The 14,030-nt window shown below is 45.1% G+C and overlaps 1 protein-coding gene across 11 annotated transcripts in view; it reads right to left on the reverse strand.

Annotated features, from left to right (window-relative positions):
* ASAP2 (ArfGAP with SH3 domain, ankyrin repeat and PH domain 2) overlaps window positions 1-14,030 on the reverse strand; it is a 177,033-nt gene that overhangs the window by 41,240 nt on the left and 121,763 nt on the right. For all 11 annotated transcript variants that reach the window (XM_070573282.1, XM_070573281.1, XM_070573280.1 and 8 more), the window contains 3 exons: window positions 9,369-9,472; window positions 9,203-9,272; window positions 3,709-3,796 (listed from right to left, as the gene is read on the reverse strand). In XM_070573282.1, the coding sequence (XP_070429383.1) occupies window positions 3,709-3,796; window positions 9,203-9,272; window positions 9,369-9,472 (262 nt within the window). The remainder of the gene's footprint in view (window positions 1-3,708; window positions 3,797-9,202; window positions 9,273-9,368; window positions 9,473-14,030) is intronic.

Below are 14,030 nucleotides of genomic sequence, written 5' to 3' on the forward strand. Positions count from 1 at the left end.
TGTCAATTCCCTGGTACTGATAGTCGTACATCAATGACAGATACAAAAGGTAATATGTACTATCGGAAAACTGTACTAAGATGTTGACATTAGGGGGAGCTGGATGAGGGATATACAGAAGTTCTCAATTCCACAATCAGCCCAAAACAAAACAAAAAATTAAATATAAAAACAACAAAGAAAAAAAAGTGAGGTGATCCAACTTCTCCAGATGGCAGAGCAGTGACAGGCAGGGACTGCTCTTGGGGACACATAATAAACATCTGTGCCCCTCAAGATGAGCTAATACGTCATCTTCCAATAGTAGTTTTTATACTCCTGGAAGCACTTTGGTTCTTAGAACAATTCTTAGTAAGTTGGCTGGGAGGAGATGGAGGCCCAGAGAGGTCAAGTGGCAAAAAACAAGCGTACCCAGCAGTGGACGAGTCAGGTTTTCTGATTCCTGGTCTGAAACGCTTCCAGCCACACCATCTCACCTTTACTCTCCGACACCCAGCGGAATGGAAATACACCCTCTCTCATCCCCACCCTGTTACTGAGGAGAGGAACAGAGTTTAAGAGACCTGTTTCAAGATCAGAAAAATGAATTTGATTTTGTGAACTAAGTATTAGTGACTGCACCAGGCTGAACTGTTGGGAGGAGTTTCCACCACGTGCTGGAAAGAGAGGAGCGAGGCCTCTCTCCCTGCTCCCACCTTCTCCCTGATGAACACAGCCTCATCTGGAGCAGGGAGCGGATGGCAGGTCCACATCCCACACTAAGGGGATCTCGGAGTTCTCAGGAAGCTGTGCCGATGGCAGGTAGTACCTGAGACGTGTCTACCACTGAGCCACTTCATGGCCAGACCAGGAACAGCTCAGGAGGAAAATCAAAGAGGCAAGGGGGAGCAACCCACTTCCTTTGGCTCAAGGAATTCTTGCTTCTCCACCTGAGGCTCTGGCCCCAATTGGCCACGAACCTGTCGTGTGGACCCGGGAAGTTACCAACTCCCTGTGGGTCCATCCTACTCAAAGGACTGACCTAGATCATCTCTGAATTTCCTGCATCTTCCAACACACCTACGGTTACTGAGTGACTCAAGGATAATGGCTTAGGACTTGAATTTGCAAAGGGTGGGGTCAACCCGAGAAGGGCTGGCCTTGCCATGAAAATGTCCTCCTTGAGAGCATGGCCTGTTTATAGCTTGATCAGAGTGAGGAATCCCTGCCTAGGGGAGAGAATGGCAAAGGGGGATCTTGCAGGAAAATAAGTGAAGCCAGTGGTCTGTCTGTTATTCTTCTGGGCTCTCTAAGCAATTCCAAGATGGCTTTACAAGGTAAGGGTCAGGAGGGCGCAGCGGCTCCTGGTGCCTGGTAGACCCACACCTGAAATATCATCCTCGCTGCCTATCGTGCAGCCTTTTATTTCTCCAAACACCCAAACGTTTTAAGAGCTCAAAGGCATCTTGGTGATAGTGTCCCACTAGCCCGGTCAGTAGGAAGAGGAGGAGTCAGAGAGGGTAACAACCACATTCCCTGGTCAGGCAGAATCAGACTCGAACCCAAGCCTGACCTTCTCAGGACGCTCATCGAATCAAGGCTTCAGCACCTTGCAGTGCCTCCCTTGACGACTCCTGGGGGAAGTTTCAAGTTTCTCTGTAAGAACTCAAACCCACATAGCACTGCGACAAAGCATTTTCACTGTAAATACCTGGGGGAGGAACACCCTTGGAAAACTAGCTGAGGAAGAAAAATTCATAGGACTGGGATTCATTCTACCCCCTGGAAGACAGTGGGAAGAAGAAGAGATGAGAGCTTTTTTCAAAGATGACAACGGACTCTGGCAAATTTACGACAGCGCCTCAAACCAGACTCAGTAAACCTTCTGGGTATCAGAGGCTGGAAGCCCTTGCCTGAAGATATTTATTTCGCATTAGGTACTAGAGCAAAGATACTGATGGAATCTAGGCAAATGACAGCCTGCTGGAGTGTTCACACAAAACCAGACTCACACAGACCACCTTCCCACACGTCTGAGGAACACAACAATTCATGCTTGGTAGGTAGGTAGGCACACTTACCATCTACCAACCCTCCTCAGTGCCTGAGCTGTTGCTAAAAATGTGTAGGTTTGGCAACGCTGTGGAGTTGTTCACAAGTCTGAAATAAACGGTTCTACATAGGTCTACTTGGGGCTCCCACAAGGGGTGACGGAGGTGACGGGTGAGCTGAGGGAAGAGCTCGCACCCACCTCCACCTGTGCAGAACTCAGGAGAGCTTAGCGAACTACTAAGTGTCAATCACTTATTGAAGGGTGACATACTGCTTATTATGGGTTATTGCCTCAGAAAATGGCAAGGCCTAAAATCCTCCAAGTGTTACCTAGCCACTGGCTGACATCAGATTATACCATCAAGGTTTTTCCCTTTAACGAAAACTTTTTATTGTTCTCTAGAGGCAGATAACCCCTGTAGTGATCACACTGTAAACTATAGTCAGTTCTCCACATTCACACCACCTTGTATGAAGGAAGGATCTGAGACCAAGCTTCGATGAGAAGGGTAAATGAATTTGGGGGCCTCACTAGACTGAGTTGGGACACAGGGTTCGAAACAGGATAAAGTCAGTTTTTATTTTACAAATCAGTCTAGAATCTGAAGAACAGAACAAACAATATCCTTCCCCCACAGCACAGTGCTCAACACTCTCCTGTAGCTCAGTACAGCACACATCAGAAGAGGGAAATGGGGGTTCAAGAGGAACCCCCCCTCCAGCCTCCGTCTCTTCACCTCACCCAGCGAAGCCAAGACAGTAAAATTACCTCACAAGTTTGCTGTGAGCATTAAACTATCTAGTAAGTAACTTTCTAGCCCTCAAAAATACAGTCCCACAGACATCGTAACAAGCAGCCACCTCGTGCTCAGGGAGACTGAGGCAAATAAGACAGCGCCCATCTTCCTGAAATACACGGTCAAGTCTTCTATCAATCTCACTCTAGAGCCCAAACCCCTAGGGACTTCCTTTTGAAAGCCTTTTGAAAAAGGAGCTGGCCCCTTCTCTCCCCCCAAATTGTAACCCTGCCACCAAAAATTGCCAAGAACAAGAGGCCAGCAGCCTATTTTCTTTAGGATTTCTCGCTGGTCCTTTTCTTTTTTCCTAGGGGACGCTGGCTGAACGTTCACCACAATAGACGGTTCTGTGGTAATCCCTGTGTGTATGCCGGAAAAAAGAAAAGCAAACAGAAGGGGAAAGACCAATTCTGTGGTGGGGAAGACAAACCAATTTCAAAAACCAAAGTTTCAAGGGCCCTGCTGAAGACCTTACCACTTTAGTTGTGCAGCATTTCCAACATCACCCAAATTAGGGAAACTCTGACAAGAGAATCATCCTTTTTTTAGTTAAGTGAAGGGATTCAGGCTTGAGGACTGATCTAGTATAACCTCCTTGCTTACAACTAGGAAAACTGAGGCTCAGGGAGCTGAGGCGACGTATCTGGGTTTACAGACCCCACGAGGAGAGCAGGGCCGTCCTCGAAGTCAAGTCTCAACTGGAGGGACCGGCAGGCGAACAATTATGAGTGGAAAGAGAAAGCACGTATGTCACTTGAAGTAAAGTCATTTCTCTTTGAAAACCAATTCTTTAAAAGGCACTGTTTGAAATGGGATGGATGCCCTAGAAGAGAGTTTAACGCCATTTCTCTGTGGTGCAGCATCTGACAAACACACTTACGTGAAATAAGGTCGAAGCACTTTTTCTCCTCAGGGTTGGTCTTCACTTGGCAGGTTAATAGGTTGAGCTTTGCAGGAGGCCGGTTAGCCTGTTTAAAAAAAAAAGAAAGAAAGAAACAGAGCTGGGTGGGAAGGAATAGAAAACCATAATGCGTCATTCCCCATTAAAACAGGGCAAGATCAGGGGTGTCACTGGTTTGCAAAGATAGCTTTCAGAAGGCAGATTTATGTAGGAAGGCATGACAGAGGCACATCACAGCAGGTCCCTCAATTTCAGCTCCCCAGAGGGCAGCTGTCCCTCCTGGCAAGGGACGCTGAGTGGCCCACACGCCCATCCAGACACGGGGACAAGCGATGCTCGTTTGATACTGATGGCGGTGGCCTCCTTGGGATCAAAATGCTCCATGGCTAAAGCTCTGAGACATTCTGTCCTTATTTCTACTGACGACAGAGGCAGTTGGCGGGGTGACTTGGGAACCCAGCTCAATTTCTGGTGATCTTAAGTGTTTTGCTGTGTGTAAACACTCACTTCCAGGGAAAGTAATCTCACAGCACAAAAATGCCAGAGAAATAAATTTCTGTTACTTTCTGAAGTGGTGACAGATAATAGACTCACAATCCTAAATGCCAACCATCTGTCACTCCAGTTTCAACAAAACCCACGTCATTCACATCCGTATCTCCCCCAACATCCCACCTGCCAAAGCAGTAACAAGAGATCACAAAAGATTTTTGTCAGAGATGTGTCAAAAATGGCTATCTTATTACCATTTCAAAAACTACCATATTTGGTCCAAAAATGCAAAAGGCAAAGGATAAGAAGATAATTTTAGAAAAAAACTTCTGAATGGTAAAATGCCTCTCAGAAATCTTGGAGAAATCTCCAAATATGAATGGGCTTATCTTACCTCTTACCAAGCTACTAAAGAAAAGATCAAACAAAACGTCTTTGACTTCAGTTGTTCTTGTTTGCCCCTTCCCGTGGCCAGCAGATGTGTCACGAAATTGTAACAGCTTGGATTTGGGACCGAGGTACACATACACAAGCAGCTACACCTGGGCAGACCTGTGAGACCCGCATGCATTTACAGACCTCTCTGCACTAAACTCCCAGAGTCAGGGTGAGGGAGGGTGGTCTCCATTAAAACAGGACTGATCCTTGCACTGGGAACAACCTGGGTTGGACAGAAGGAAGTGTAGATACGCAGAAGTTGGATGAACGCGCAGTTGTAGCAGCCCCTCCCGGGGTGTCGCCATGTCGACCTCATCTCTTTGATGGAAGTCACTGGATATTCTCTACAACCTGCAGATGTCTAACAGAGTCCCTAGATCGTCGGAAATCGGTACTAGAAGACTGCAAGCTCTGCCTCATCTTGCAAACCTTGACAATTCCAGGTAAAACACAATCAATCCAATTTTGGATCTTTACCAATGCAAGTACCTGGCTCGTCCGGGAACCAACAGACCAAATATTACATTTCTGCAGTGCCAAGTAGGTGCCCACACTACAGATGCAGCCAAACGCTTTGCCACAGGTGTGGAGCCCAGAGAAAGTCTGCGTCTCCCGTGACCACACAACTGCATATGCGCATTTAAATGACGTTCTTGGCCTACTTCCAAAGTGCTGGGGTCCGCTAAGTCTTACACACAGGAGCAGTAGAAGGGGTTGGTGCACTTTGGTAAGTACAGAAACACTTCCGTGGACAAGAAGATGATTTTGCATAATAATAATAATAATACCTATATTTATTCAGCTATTATTTATTATTATTATTATTATATTATGTGCTTGTATGAGGCAAGCACTGTTCTAAGCATTTTTAATGAATTAACTCATCTAATTGTCCTAACTGCCCTTTGAGGTAGGAACTCCAATTTTATAGATAACAACACTGGCCCAGACAGACTAAATAATTTGATTGAGCTGATACAGGTTGGGAGCAGTGAAGCCAACACTTGAACAAGCCAGCCTGGCCCCAGAGCCCAAGCTCTTAACTGCCACTCCCTCTTGCCCTCGGCATGCTTTCCATGGAAAGCAGAGTGACGACCTGGATGGGCTGTAAGGATCTTTCAGTGCAGCAAAGACCCATCCTGTGAATTAACACCACCCCCCCACTTCCTCCCTCCTCCCTCTGACTTGTATTCCCTTTTTCCCTTGTGCTATGGGGAAAGTTGCTCGTTTCTGCTGAGACAACTACCCACAAAGACAGATCCCTTACTTCACAGTGTATGAACACAAAATATGGAAAAATATTGAGTGCCTATATTTGAAGTAGGAATAATCATAAAGGCACAGATGTGGCTACATATTAAAAAATGATGACCCTAAGAATGAGTCCACAAAACACACAAGCTGACCATCTTAAGCAATATCAGCTGTTCTAAGCTTTACATTAATAATTGTTTGCTATTTGTCTATTCAGATTAAGTATTAGCTGACAGCAAAGCTATGAGAAAAATTGATGGGAGAAAATTTTCAGAGAAATAGTCTATCCATTAAACTCCCTCCCTGCTGCAATTTGGGAAAAACAGTAACATCATTTAATGCAGCTACAGAAGAGTACTAGCTAATTCATCACATAGCAGTGCTCCTAAGAGCCTAATCTGAGAAGCCCCGGTTTAGTAGAAAACTCAGGAAGGAGAGAGAAACAGACCTACAGACTTAGTATTGGTGCAAAGGCATGGATTCTTTGTGATACTTAATCAGGCCGTTCTATTTTTCCCAACTTGTCGGGCCTTTAAAAGGAAGTTTTTCTTCTTCTTTCTGCATGATTGATGATCATTTAAAAAAATTTTTAGATTGTGTGAGAACCAGCGGACATTTCTTCCAGCTTAACACAGTCCCTAGCCTTTGGCGGTGTGGCAATGCTATGAATTTGGCAAAGAAGATACCTAATTAGGGTTATTTTGTCCCAAGGATCACTTCTTCCCAGTGCCAGAAAACACGATTAGCCTTGGCTAACGGGGAATACCATCTTGGGCTTTCACTGAATTCATCCCGGATGTTAGCATTATCCCTCTGCTAGAGTAGAGAACACAACAATCTCATTTCCCAAAGGCTGCCAGCTTCCTGGGAAGAAATCAGTTTTGCTAACAGTGCAAATACACCCTGTGCTACTTCCATGCTGAGTGCCAGGTACTGCTCTTAGATTCCCATTTGCTCAGTCAAGACTTTGAAAAATTGCACCTTTTCCTGACAGTAAATTAGCATACTCAGGGAGATGCTGGCTAAACAGGTAAGCCACACAAGGAGCCAAATCAAAACAAAGCCACACAAAAAAGGCATCTCTCAACTCTGGTTCTCGGTAGCAGCTAATGCAGATCACCGCATGCAAACGCTCTGTGGATGCGGTAGCACAGGGCGTGTCAGGATTCTGCCTTCCAGAGCATGCAGAACAGAAAGGAAAGAAAAGGAGTGCTCTGCTCTAGAAGGAGGGCTGCTACATGAACCCACTTATTTTCCTGGCAAGACAGAGGGACGGAGCCCTCACCTGCCACTCCTCCAGGTAGGAGGGAATGGCTGCTCCGGCCGCTACTAACCTAGGCTGCGAGGCAGGATGAGGCATCAGGAGAGCAGAGATTCCCTAGAGATGGTTCCCCCAAACACAAAGAACTTATTCAATATGCAGGTGATGTGACAAGCTGAGTTGTCAGCAAGCTAGTGAAGCTAGTTATAACTGTACTTATCTGCCAAAAACTGGGGCAACCCGTTGACATTTAAAGAGAACTAAGCCTCCACGTCTTTTGGGAGGAAGCTCAAGCAATGGAAGTGATGGGAACCAAAGTTTATGCTGCCAGCAGAGGCTTACCAGGCCTGTTTTCATTTCTGTTGTGGAGGGAGGACCGCTCTGGCTTAAGCTGAGACCCTGGGTCTAGGGGAACACTTTAATAAAGCAAATATACCAAACGACTTAAGAGCTGTAAACAAGCTTGAAATGAAACTCAGTCTTATTTTATGAAATTTTCTGGACTGAGGCAGTAAACCTGAGTTAAAACAACCGAGTGGAAAACAACTTGAAAGCAAATCACAGAATCACAGGTGTTTAGAGCCAGAAGGGAACCTGGCCATCATCCAGCCTAACATTCTTAATTTTAAAGAGGAGTGGTGACTGGATGAATTTGCTTCCCTTCCTCTACAGCACTCATACGCAGACACACACGCATGCGTTTATATGGGAAAAACATGCATCAGGATCCAAACTGCACGGCCCCATGAGTGACGAGGTGATCATAACACCAGTGAAGGCCGGATTTTGGAAAAGAGAAATGACCTTTACTTGCCCAGGCAAGAGACACATTCAATTCCCTAGACCAGAGGTCCCCAGAGATCCCTATAGATGACCCTTGATATCTGATAGCTCTGCTGTCTCTCCTTTCCCAAAGCACAATCAGTGAAAGTGAAGAGAGCCCCAGTGGAACACAATCCACACTGCAGGGCCGTCCTTCAAGTAGGGTTTTACTCTATTTCCTTATTCCTAAGTACTGAGAAGGGCTGTTTCTCTGGAATCCCCTTTGAGCCAGGACTTTCCCATAGGGGCCTCAAAAGCCCGTCTGTGCTCCTGCCCAGCTCCACCTGTCACCAAGGGAACTGGTGGGAGGAGGGAAAGTAAAGACGAAGATCCAGGCTATCTCCACTACCATCCACTCAGAGGACTGAGGCTGCTAATACACACCCAGCACCCGGCCTCCTGCTTGGGCAACAGAAATGCAAGCCACCACCAGTGTCTCAATAGCAACAAAACAGCAACCAACTCAGCCTTTAGACTTTTTCAAAAATCTCTACCAGCCTCCGTGACTTTCACCAGATCTCGTCACACCAGGAAAGCTGATAACACGCCTCTTGCCACCGTGGAAAAGAGGGTTGCGGTATGAAGGGCTGTGTTTGTAACTGTGGTTCAAATCCCTGGTCTCCAAAAGCCAGATGAGTAAATCATTTAATTCTGATTGGTTTTTAATAGGCTCAACTTACAGGGCTCAGTTTTCCTGCATGGGAATTAAACATGGGATGATACAAAAAGGACTTAAGGTTGGCGCAGTGTGTTAGATTTCTACAATAAAATTACTGAAATCTCTCTTCTCTTAGAGTTCTGATTCCCAGAGTCTTGACCACTTAAACGTTTTTACTTTAATGGAGAAGCAGAAATCTCTCCAACTGCAATGTTCAATTTCTAAAGACAAACGTAGCTGGGGAGAAGTTTGCTGGGTTTTTTCGTTTCTGGAAATCACAGGCTTTTAAATAAAGACCATCTGGCTCATCAGGTATTCCTGACTGCTCTTGTGAAGCACCACGGCTCTCTCTGGCTGGAGACAGCCTGAGAGGGTGCAGGCGTGCAGAGGGAAAGGAAACCGAACAAGCTTCTCTCAGCAGAGGAATTCTCTAAAATGCACCCTTAATGCTGTGACACATGCAGAACCACCTGTGTCCTCTTACTTCGCTATGTTCTTCACTCTCATGTCACCGTAGCAGAGACCACAAATTAAAAGAGAATACTTACCGTGCCATGGGAGATGGTCAGAAAGCCATTTTTAACAGAACATTTCCTCTTCTGCCACACTTTTCGGATCCTTACAGATAAATGGGAGAAAAATAAGAGTTCAGAAATTTTGGACACAAGAAATAATGAACACACGTGCAAATTCCAGCAACACCGTTCCACGTACCCATCGCTCTTCTTGTAGAGGTTGCCATTCCGCTCGGTTCCGTGTTCTTTGTTTCCCTGAGGCTGATGTAAGCTATAGGCTGTACTCTGGCGAATTTGTAAATCCTAAAAACAGTCAAAAAGTTGTTTTTAATCCTGTCCAGATTTCAATTTTTAAAAAAACAGTACATAAAGAAAACTTAGCCCCTTAACTTTATCTTTAAATTAGAAAAATTTCCCCTTCTCATTACACCAAAAAAGGGACAAAAAATTTCATATCCAGGAACTCATAAATGCCACCTACTAGGCTGGAGAAGAAAATGTCAAAAATCAGTATTTCCAAACTGGCCGAAAGAATGAGCCACCTGGAAGTTACAGGTTTTCCTTAATTATAAGCCTTGAGTCCCTGATAATTGCAAGAAGCTCCTAGTGTGGCAAAAGCAGTCCTCAAAAAGGAAGGTGGCACGATGTGTTGGAAAAGACAGGGCTTTCAAGCAAAACACAAACTCACCGCTCTGCCTCTTACTTTTGGTGAGTTACTTAGGCTCCCTGCCTCAGTTTCCTCCTTGGAAAACAATACCCAGTAAGGATGGTAAATACCGGAAGGCTTGCGTAAGATCACAGGTGTGAACACGGCGCATAATAGGTATTGAACCACATTCCCTTCCTGATCTCATCAATCCCAGCAGAGGGCCCCGAGCCTAACCGCCTCAGCCTCAGGGTCGCCATCCGCTGGTCAGTGGAGAATCTGGTTGAGTCCACCACAACTGGGAAAGTCCAGCCTTCAGGTTCTTAAGGGCAAGGACCAGTGAAACCCTGGACATCCAACAGGTGCTCCACTGTGTTTAATAAGTCGCAGCAGGAGTCCTGAGCTGAGAGCGGAAGGGGCTGCCAGTGCTGGCCCTGGAAATTCTGACAGATGTAAAGGAAGCAAAACGTGAACAAAGAGTTCACAGGTCAATCAGGCAGGGCTAAGATCTGCCTCTATCTGTTACTGAGAACCCCTGACCCAGTGCCTTTCATAATAGAAGAAAGAGAAGCACAACGAAAAGTGATTTGCTCAAGATGCAGAGCTCGTTGCAGCCAGAGGAGAGAGTGAGGAGAATTCCGCCTCCCACTGACGCTCCTTCCCTGACACCATGTGCCCTTACCAGGGGATGGCCCAAGAGACGAGGGCCAGTCTCATCCCCACCTTCAAGCAGCTGACCACCATTGGGGAAACTAGGCACTGCCCAAACAATGAAAGAACTAATGCACGACAATCAATGTGATCCCAACTGCGAATAAGAGGGTTCAAGAAGTGAAGAGTTGGGGGCCAGCCCTGCGGCCAAGTGGTTAAGTTCGTGCGCTCCTCTTCTGCGGCCCAGGGTTTCACCGGTTCGGATCCTGGGCGTGGACATGGCACCACTCATTAGGCCACGCTGAGGCGGTGTCCCACATGCCACAACTAGAAGGACCCACAACTAAAAATCTACAACTATGTACTGGGGGGATTTGGAGAGAAAAGGCAGAAAAAAAAATAAAAAAGTGAAGGTCCAATGGAGAAGACCACAGGAGAGTCTGGAGGAAGTGGGCTTTAAAGATGAGGTAAGAACTGGCAGCGAATGAGGGGAGAGTATTCAAGGCACAGGGGATGCACATGGAGGCACAGAGAGAAAAAGTGGCAGCTGTGGCCACCCTCCAGGGAAATAAGGACACAGTGTAGCTAAGATAAAGTGGGCCAAGTGGGAGAAAGGACAGATAAGTTCGAGTCAGAATTGAGACTTATTTGAAAGCAACAGTGAGCCATCTGGACTGAAGCACAAAAGTTTTCAATTTTCATGAAGTCCCATTTATCTACTTTTGTTGTTTCTACTTTAAATGTCACATCTACGAGATCATTGCCTAATCCAAGGTCGTGAAGATTTATACCTATGTTTTCTTCTAAGAGTTCTATAGTTTTAAGCTTTTACATTTAGGTCTTTGATCCAATTTGAGGTGTTTTTTGTTTTTTGGGGGTTTTTGCTGAGGAAGATTTGCCCTGAGCTAACACCTGTTGCCAACTTTCCTCTTTTTGCATGTGAGCCACCACCACAGCATGGCCACTGACAAACGAGTGGCCAAACCTGGGTTGCCACAGTGCAGCATGCTGAACTTAACCACTAGGCCACTGGGCCTGGCCCTGAGATAACTTTTTTATTATGGTGTGAGGTAGGGGTCCAAATTTCTTCTTTTGCTTGTGGCTATCCAGTTGTCTCAGCATCATTCGTTGAAAAGACTATTCTTTCCTCATTGAATTTTCTTGGCATTCTTGTTGAAAATCAATTGACCATAAGTGTAAGGGTTTATCTCTGGACTCTCAATTCTGTTTCATTGATCTATGTCTATCCTTATGCCAGTACCACACTGTCTTGATTATTATAGCTTTGCAGTAAGTTCTGAAATCAGGCAGTGTGAATCTTCCAACTGTGTTCTTCTTTTGCAAGATTGTTTTGGTCATTCTGTTTCCCTTGCATTTCCATATGAATTTTAGAATCAGCTTATCAATTTCTGCAAAAAGACAGCTGGGATTTTGATAGGGATTGCACTGAATCTGCAGATCAATTTGGGGAGTAGTGTCATCTTAACAATATTAAGCCTTCCAATCCACGAACATGGGCTGTCTAGCACTGACTTTTTAACTCTGAAATATATATGAGATAACAGAAAAAAAAATTTTCATCTGAGAAATCAGTAATGTGCTCAGGCTATCCATTATGGAATTGACAATAGAGCCTGAACAAGCAAACTCCAAAATAGGAGAAATGTCCTCCTTCTCCACAGGGACTTCATGCAGCACTCATGCCTCCAGACAACCAGGGCAAACAGCTCATTCATCAGAGGAGGATGGTCCCAGTTTCCACATTCTCTCAAAAGGGCTGTCTATTAGCACTGGAAATTTAGAGCAACCCCAGCTTTAAACATCACTGGGAATAAATGCAATGAAGGGGAAATGGAGAAATACTGCTCACCTATATGAATCTGTGAAAGACTAAAAAATAAACCCATCAAAGACTAAGCTGTGCAACCAAGAAATACATCTATTGATTTGGGGAGAAAAAAAATCCTGCACAAAGTAAGTGGTGAAATCATGTGACAACACTGCTAAAAGTGTTCATGCCAAGCATATTAATCAGGAGTCTTTATAGGTCTAATGAACAGGATAAAGGACATTCCTCTTTTCAGCAGAATCAGACTCTATGCCAGAAGTTAAGGAAGAAACTACTGTGTCATTCTTTAGGCCAGGCATTTCTTTAACCAATTAAAAAATGCAGGCAAATCTGAAGCTATAAAATTTCAAATTTATAAATAAGAGTAATATAATCTGTTGAATAGAAAATCGAACCTGCTTTAGAACTAATTATTTCAGCATCTTCAAGGTGACTTCTAGGTGACCCAACAAAAACAGCTTTTCTGTACCTGTTTATATGGGTGTTTTATACAACATCTGATCAAGTGAAGGGGTCACAAAGGAAGTTAGCCCTTTCATAATCAAGATTTCCGGTTCATGGAATATAATCCAAGGAAAAAGAGCCTTTCCTTCTGGGGGAAGAAGAATCTAACATACAGATTAGGCATATATAGGCAACTGACCAGGGGGGATCACATTGCCCTGATTCTCGGAGACTCTCCAATATTCTGTGCTTCCCTAGGAGAGCCAAGGACGACCCAAGACTTGGTTGAGAAGGCCTCGTTGCGTGGAGGCTGTATGTCTAAAGCACATAGGGTGAGTGGGCATTTTATAGACCTTCAGAAGGCTCTCAAAAAGTTCTATCAATGTCCACATATCCTCTACCCTGTGACATCCAGACAAGTTCTCAGATCCCAGGCACTGCCCATGATCTTAAGTTTTGTGTGGCCTTATGAGTGTTAGCCATCAGGTCCATAAACTGCCCAGATGAGCATAAGACTTAATATCTGAAATCTTCAGGAATGGGGGGAAAAGGGTGATGTTGCACATATTACACAAATACAGGTTTACTCATAACATCAAAAGTATCTCCAAGCTTCCTAGGACTGTAGAACATCAAACTGTTACACTTTATCTGTCCACCTCTCAGAAAGTGTGTGTTCTGACAATTCTTGTGATGAACGGATTAGCAAGGAGTCCCCTCTGGATGCTTAAAGTTTCTCTGCCAAGGGAAGACTGTGATGTCCGACTCACTTACCATCTTCCCAAGGTACGACAGGTATGTCCACCCACATGGACACAACTAGGAGCTGGAGGCTTTGCTAAGCAAGCACTAAGCCACAGTCTAAGAGCAGTGTTTTAAATCTCATTACCACCTATTCTCCATTATTTCTGGGTACTTTTAAAAAAGATTCTAACATAAGCTATTAAAGTCACATAACATAGCTCAAAGAGAACAGACTTGCAGTGGAACAGACCAGGGTTCTAAACTCTGGCTCCGACACTACTGAGTGAGCTCCAGCAAGTGCATTTATCCTCTCTCTCTCAGATGCAACCTGTAAACGTGGCTAAATACTACCCGCCCTGCAAGGCTGTTGTCAGTATTACTGGTTGCACTTGTAGAGTGCCCGGAAAAACCTGAGAAATGAGACAGATCCTCAACATAGAGTGAGAGGACAGGCGGAAAAGTGCTGATGAAGGCCTGGAAAGGGGAAGGGGGTGAGTTGGGGGACACCCAAAAGGCCTGAGTCAGGA

The sequence above is a fragment of the Equus przewalskii genome, chromosome 14 (genome assembly GCF_037783145.1).
Source record: "Equus przewalskii isolate Varuska chromosome 14, EquPr2, whole genome shotgun sequence".
Classification (NCBI taxonomy): Eukaryota; Metazoa; Chordata; class Mammalia; order Perissodactyla; family Equidae; genus Equus; species Equus przewalskii.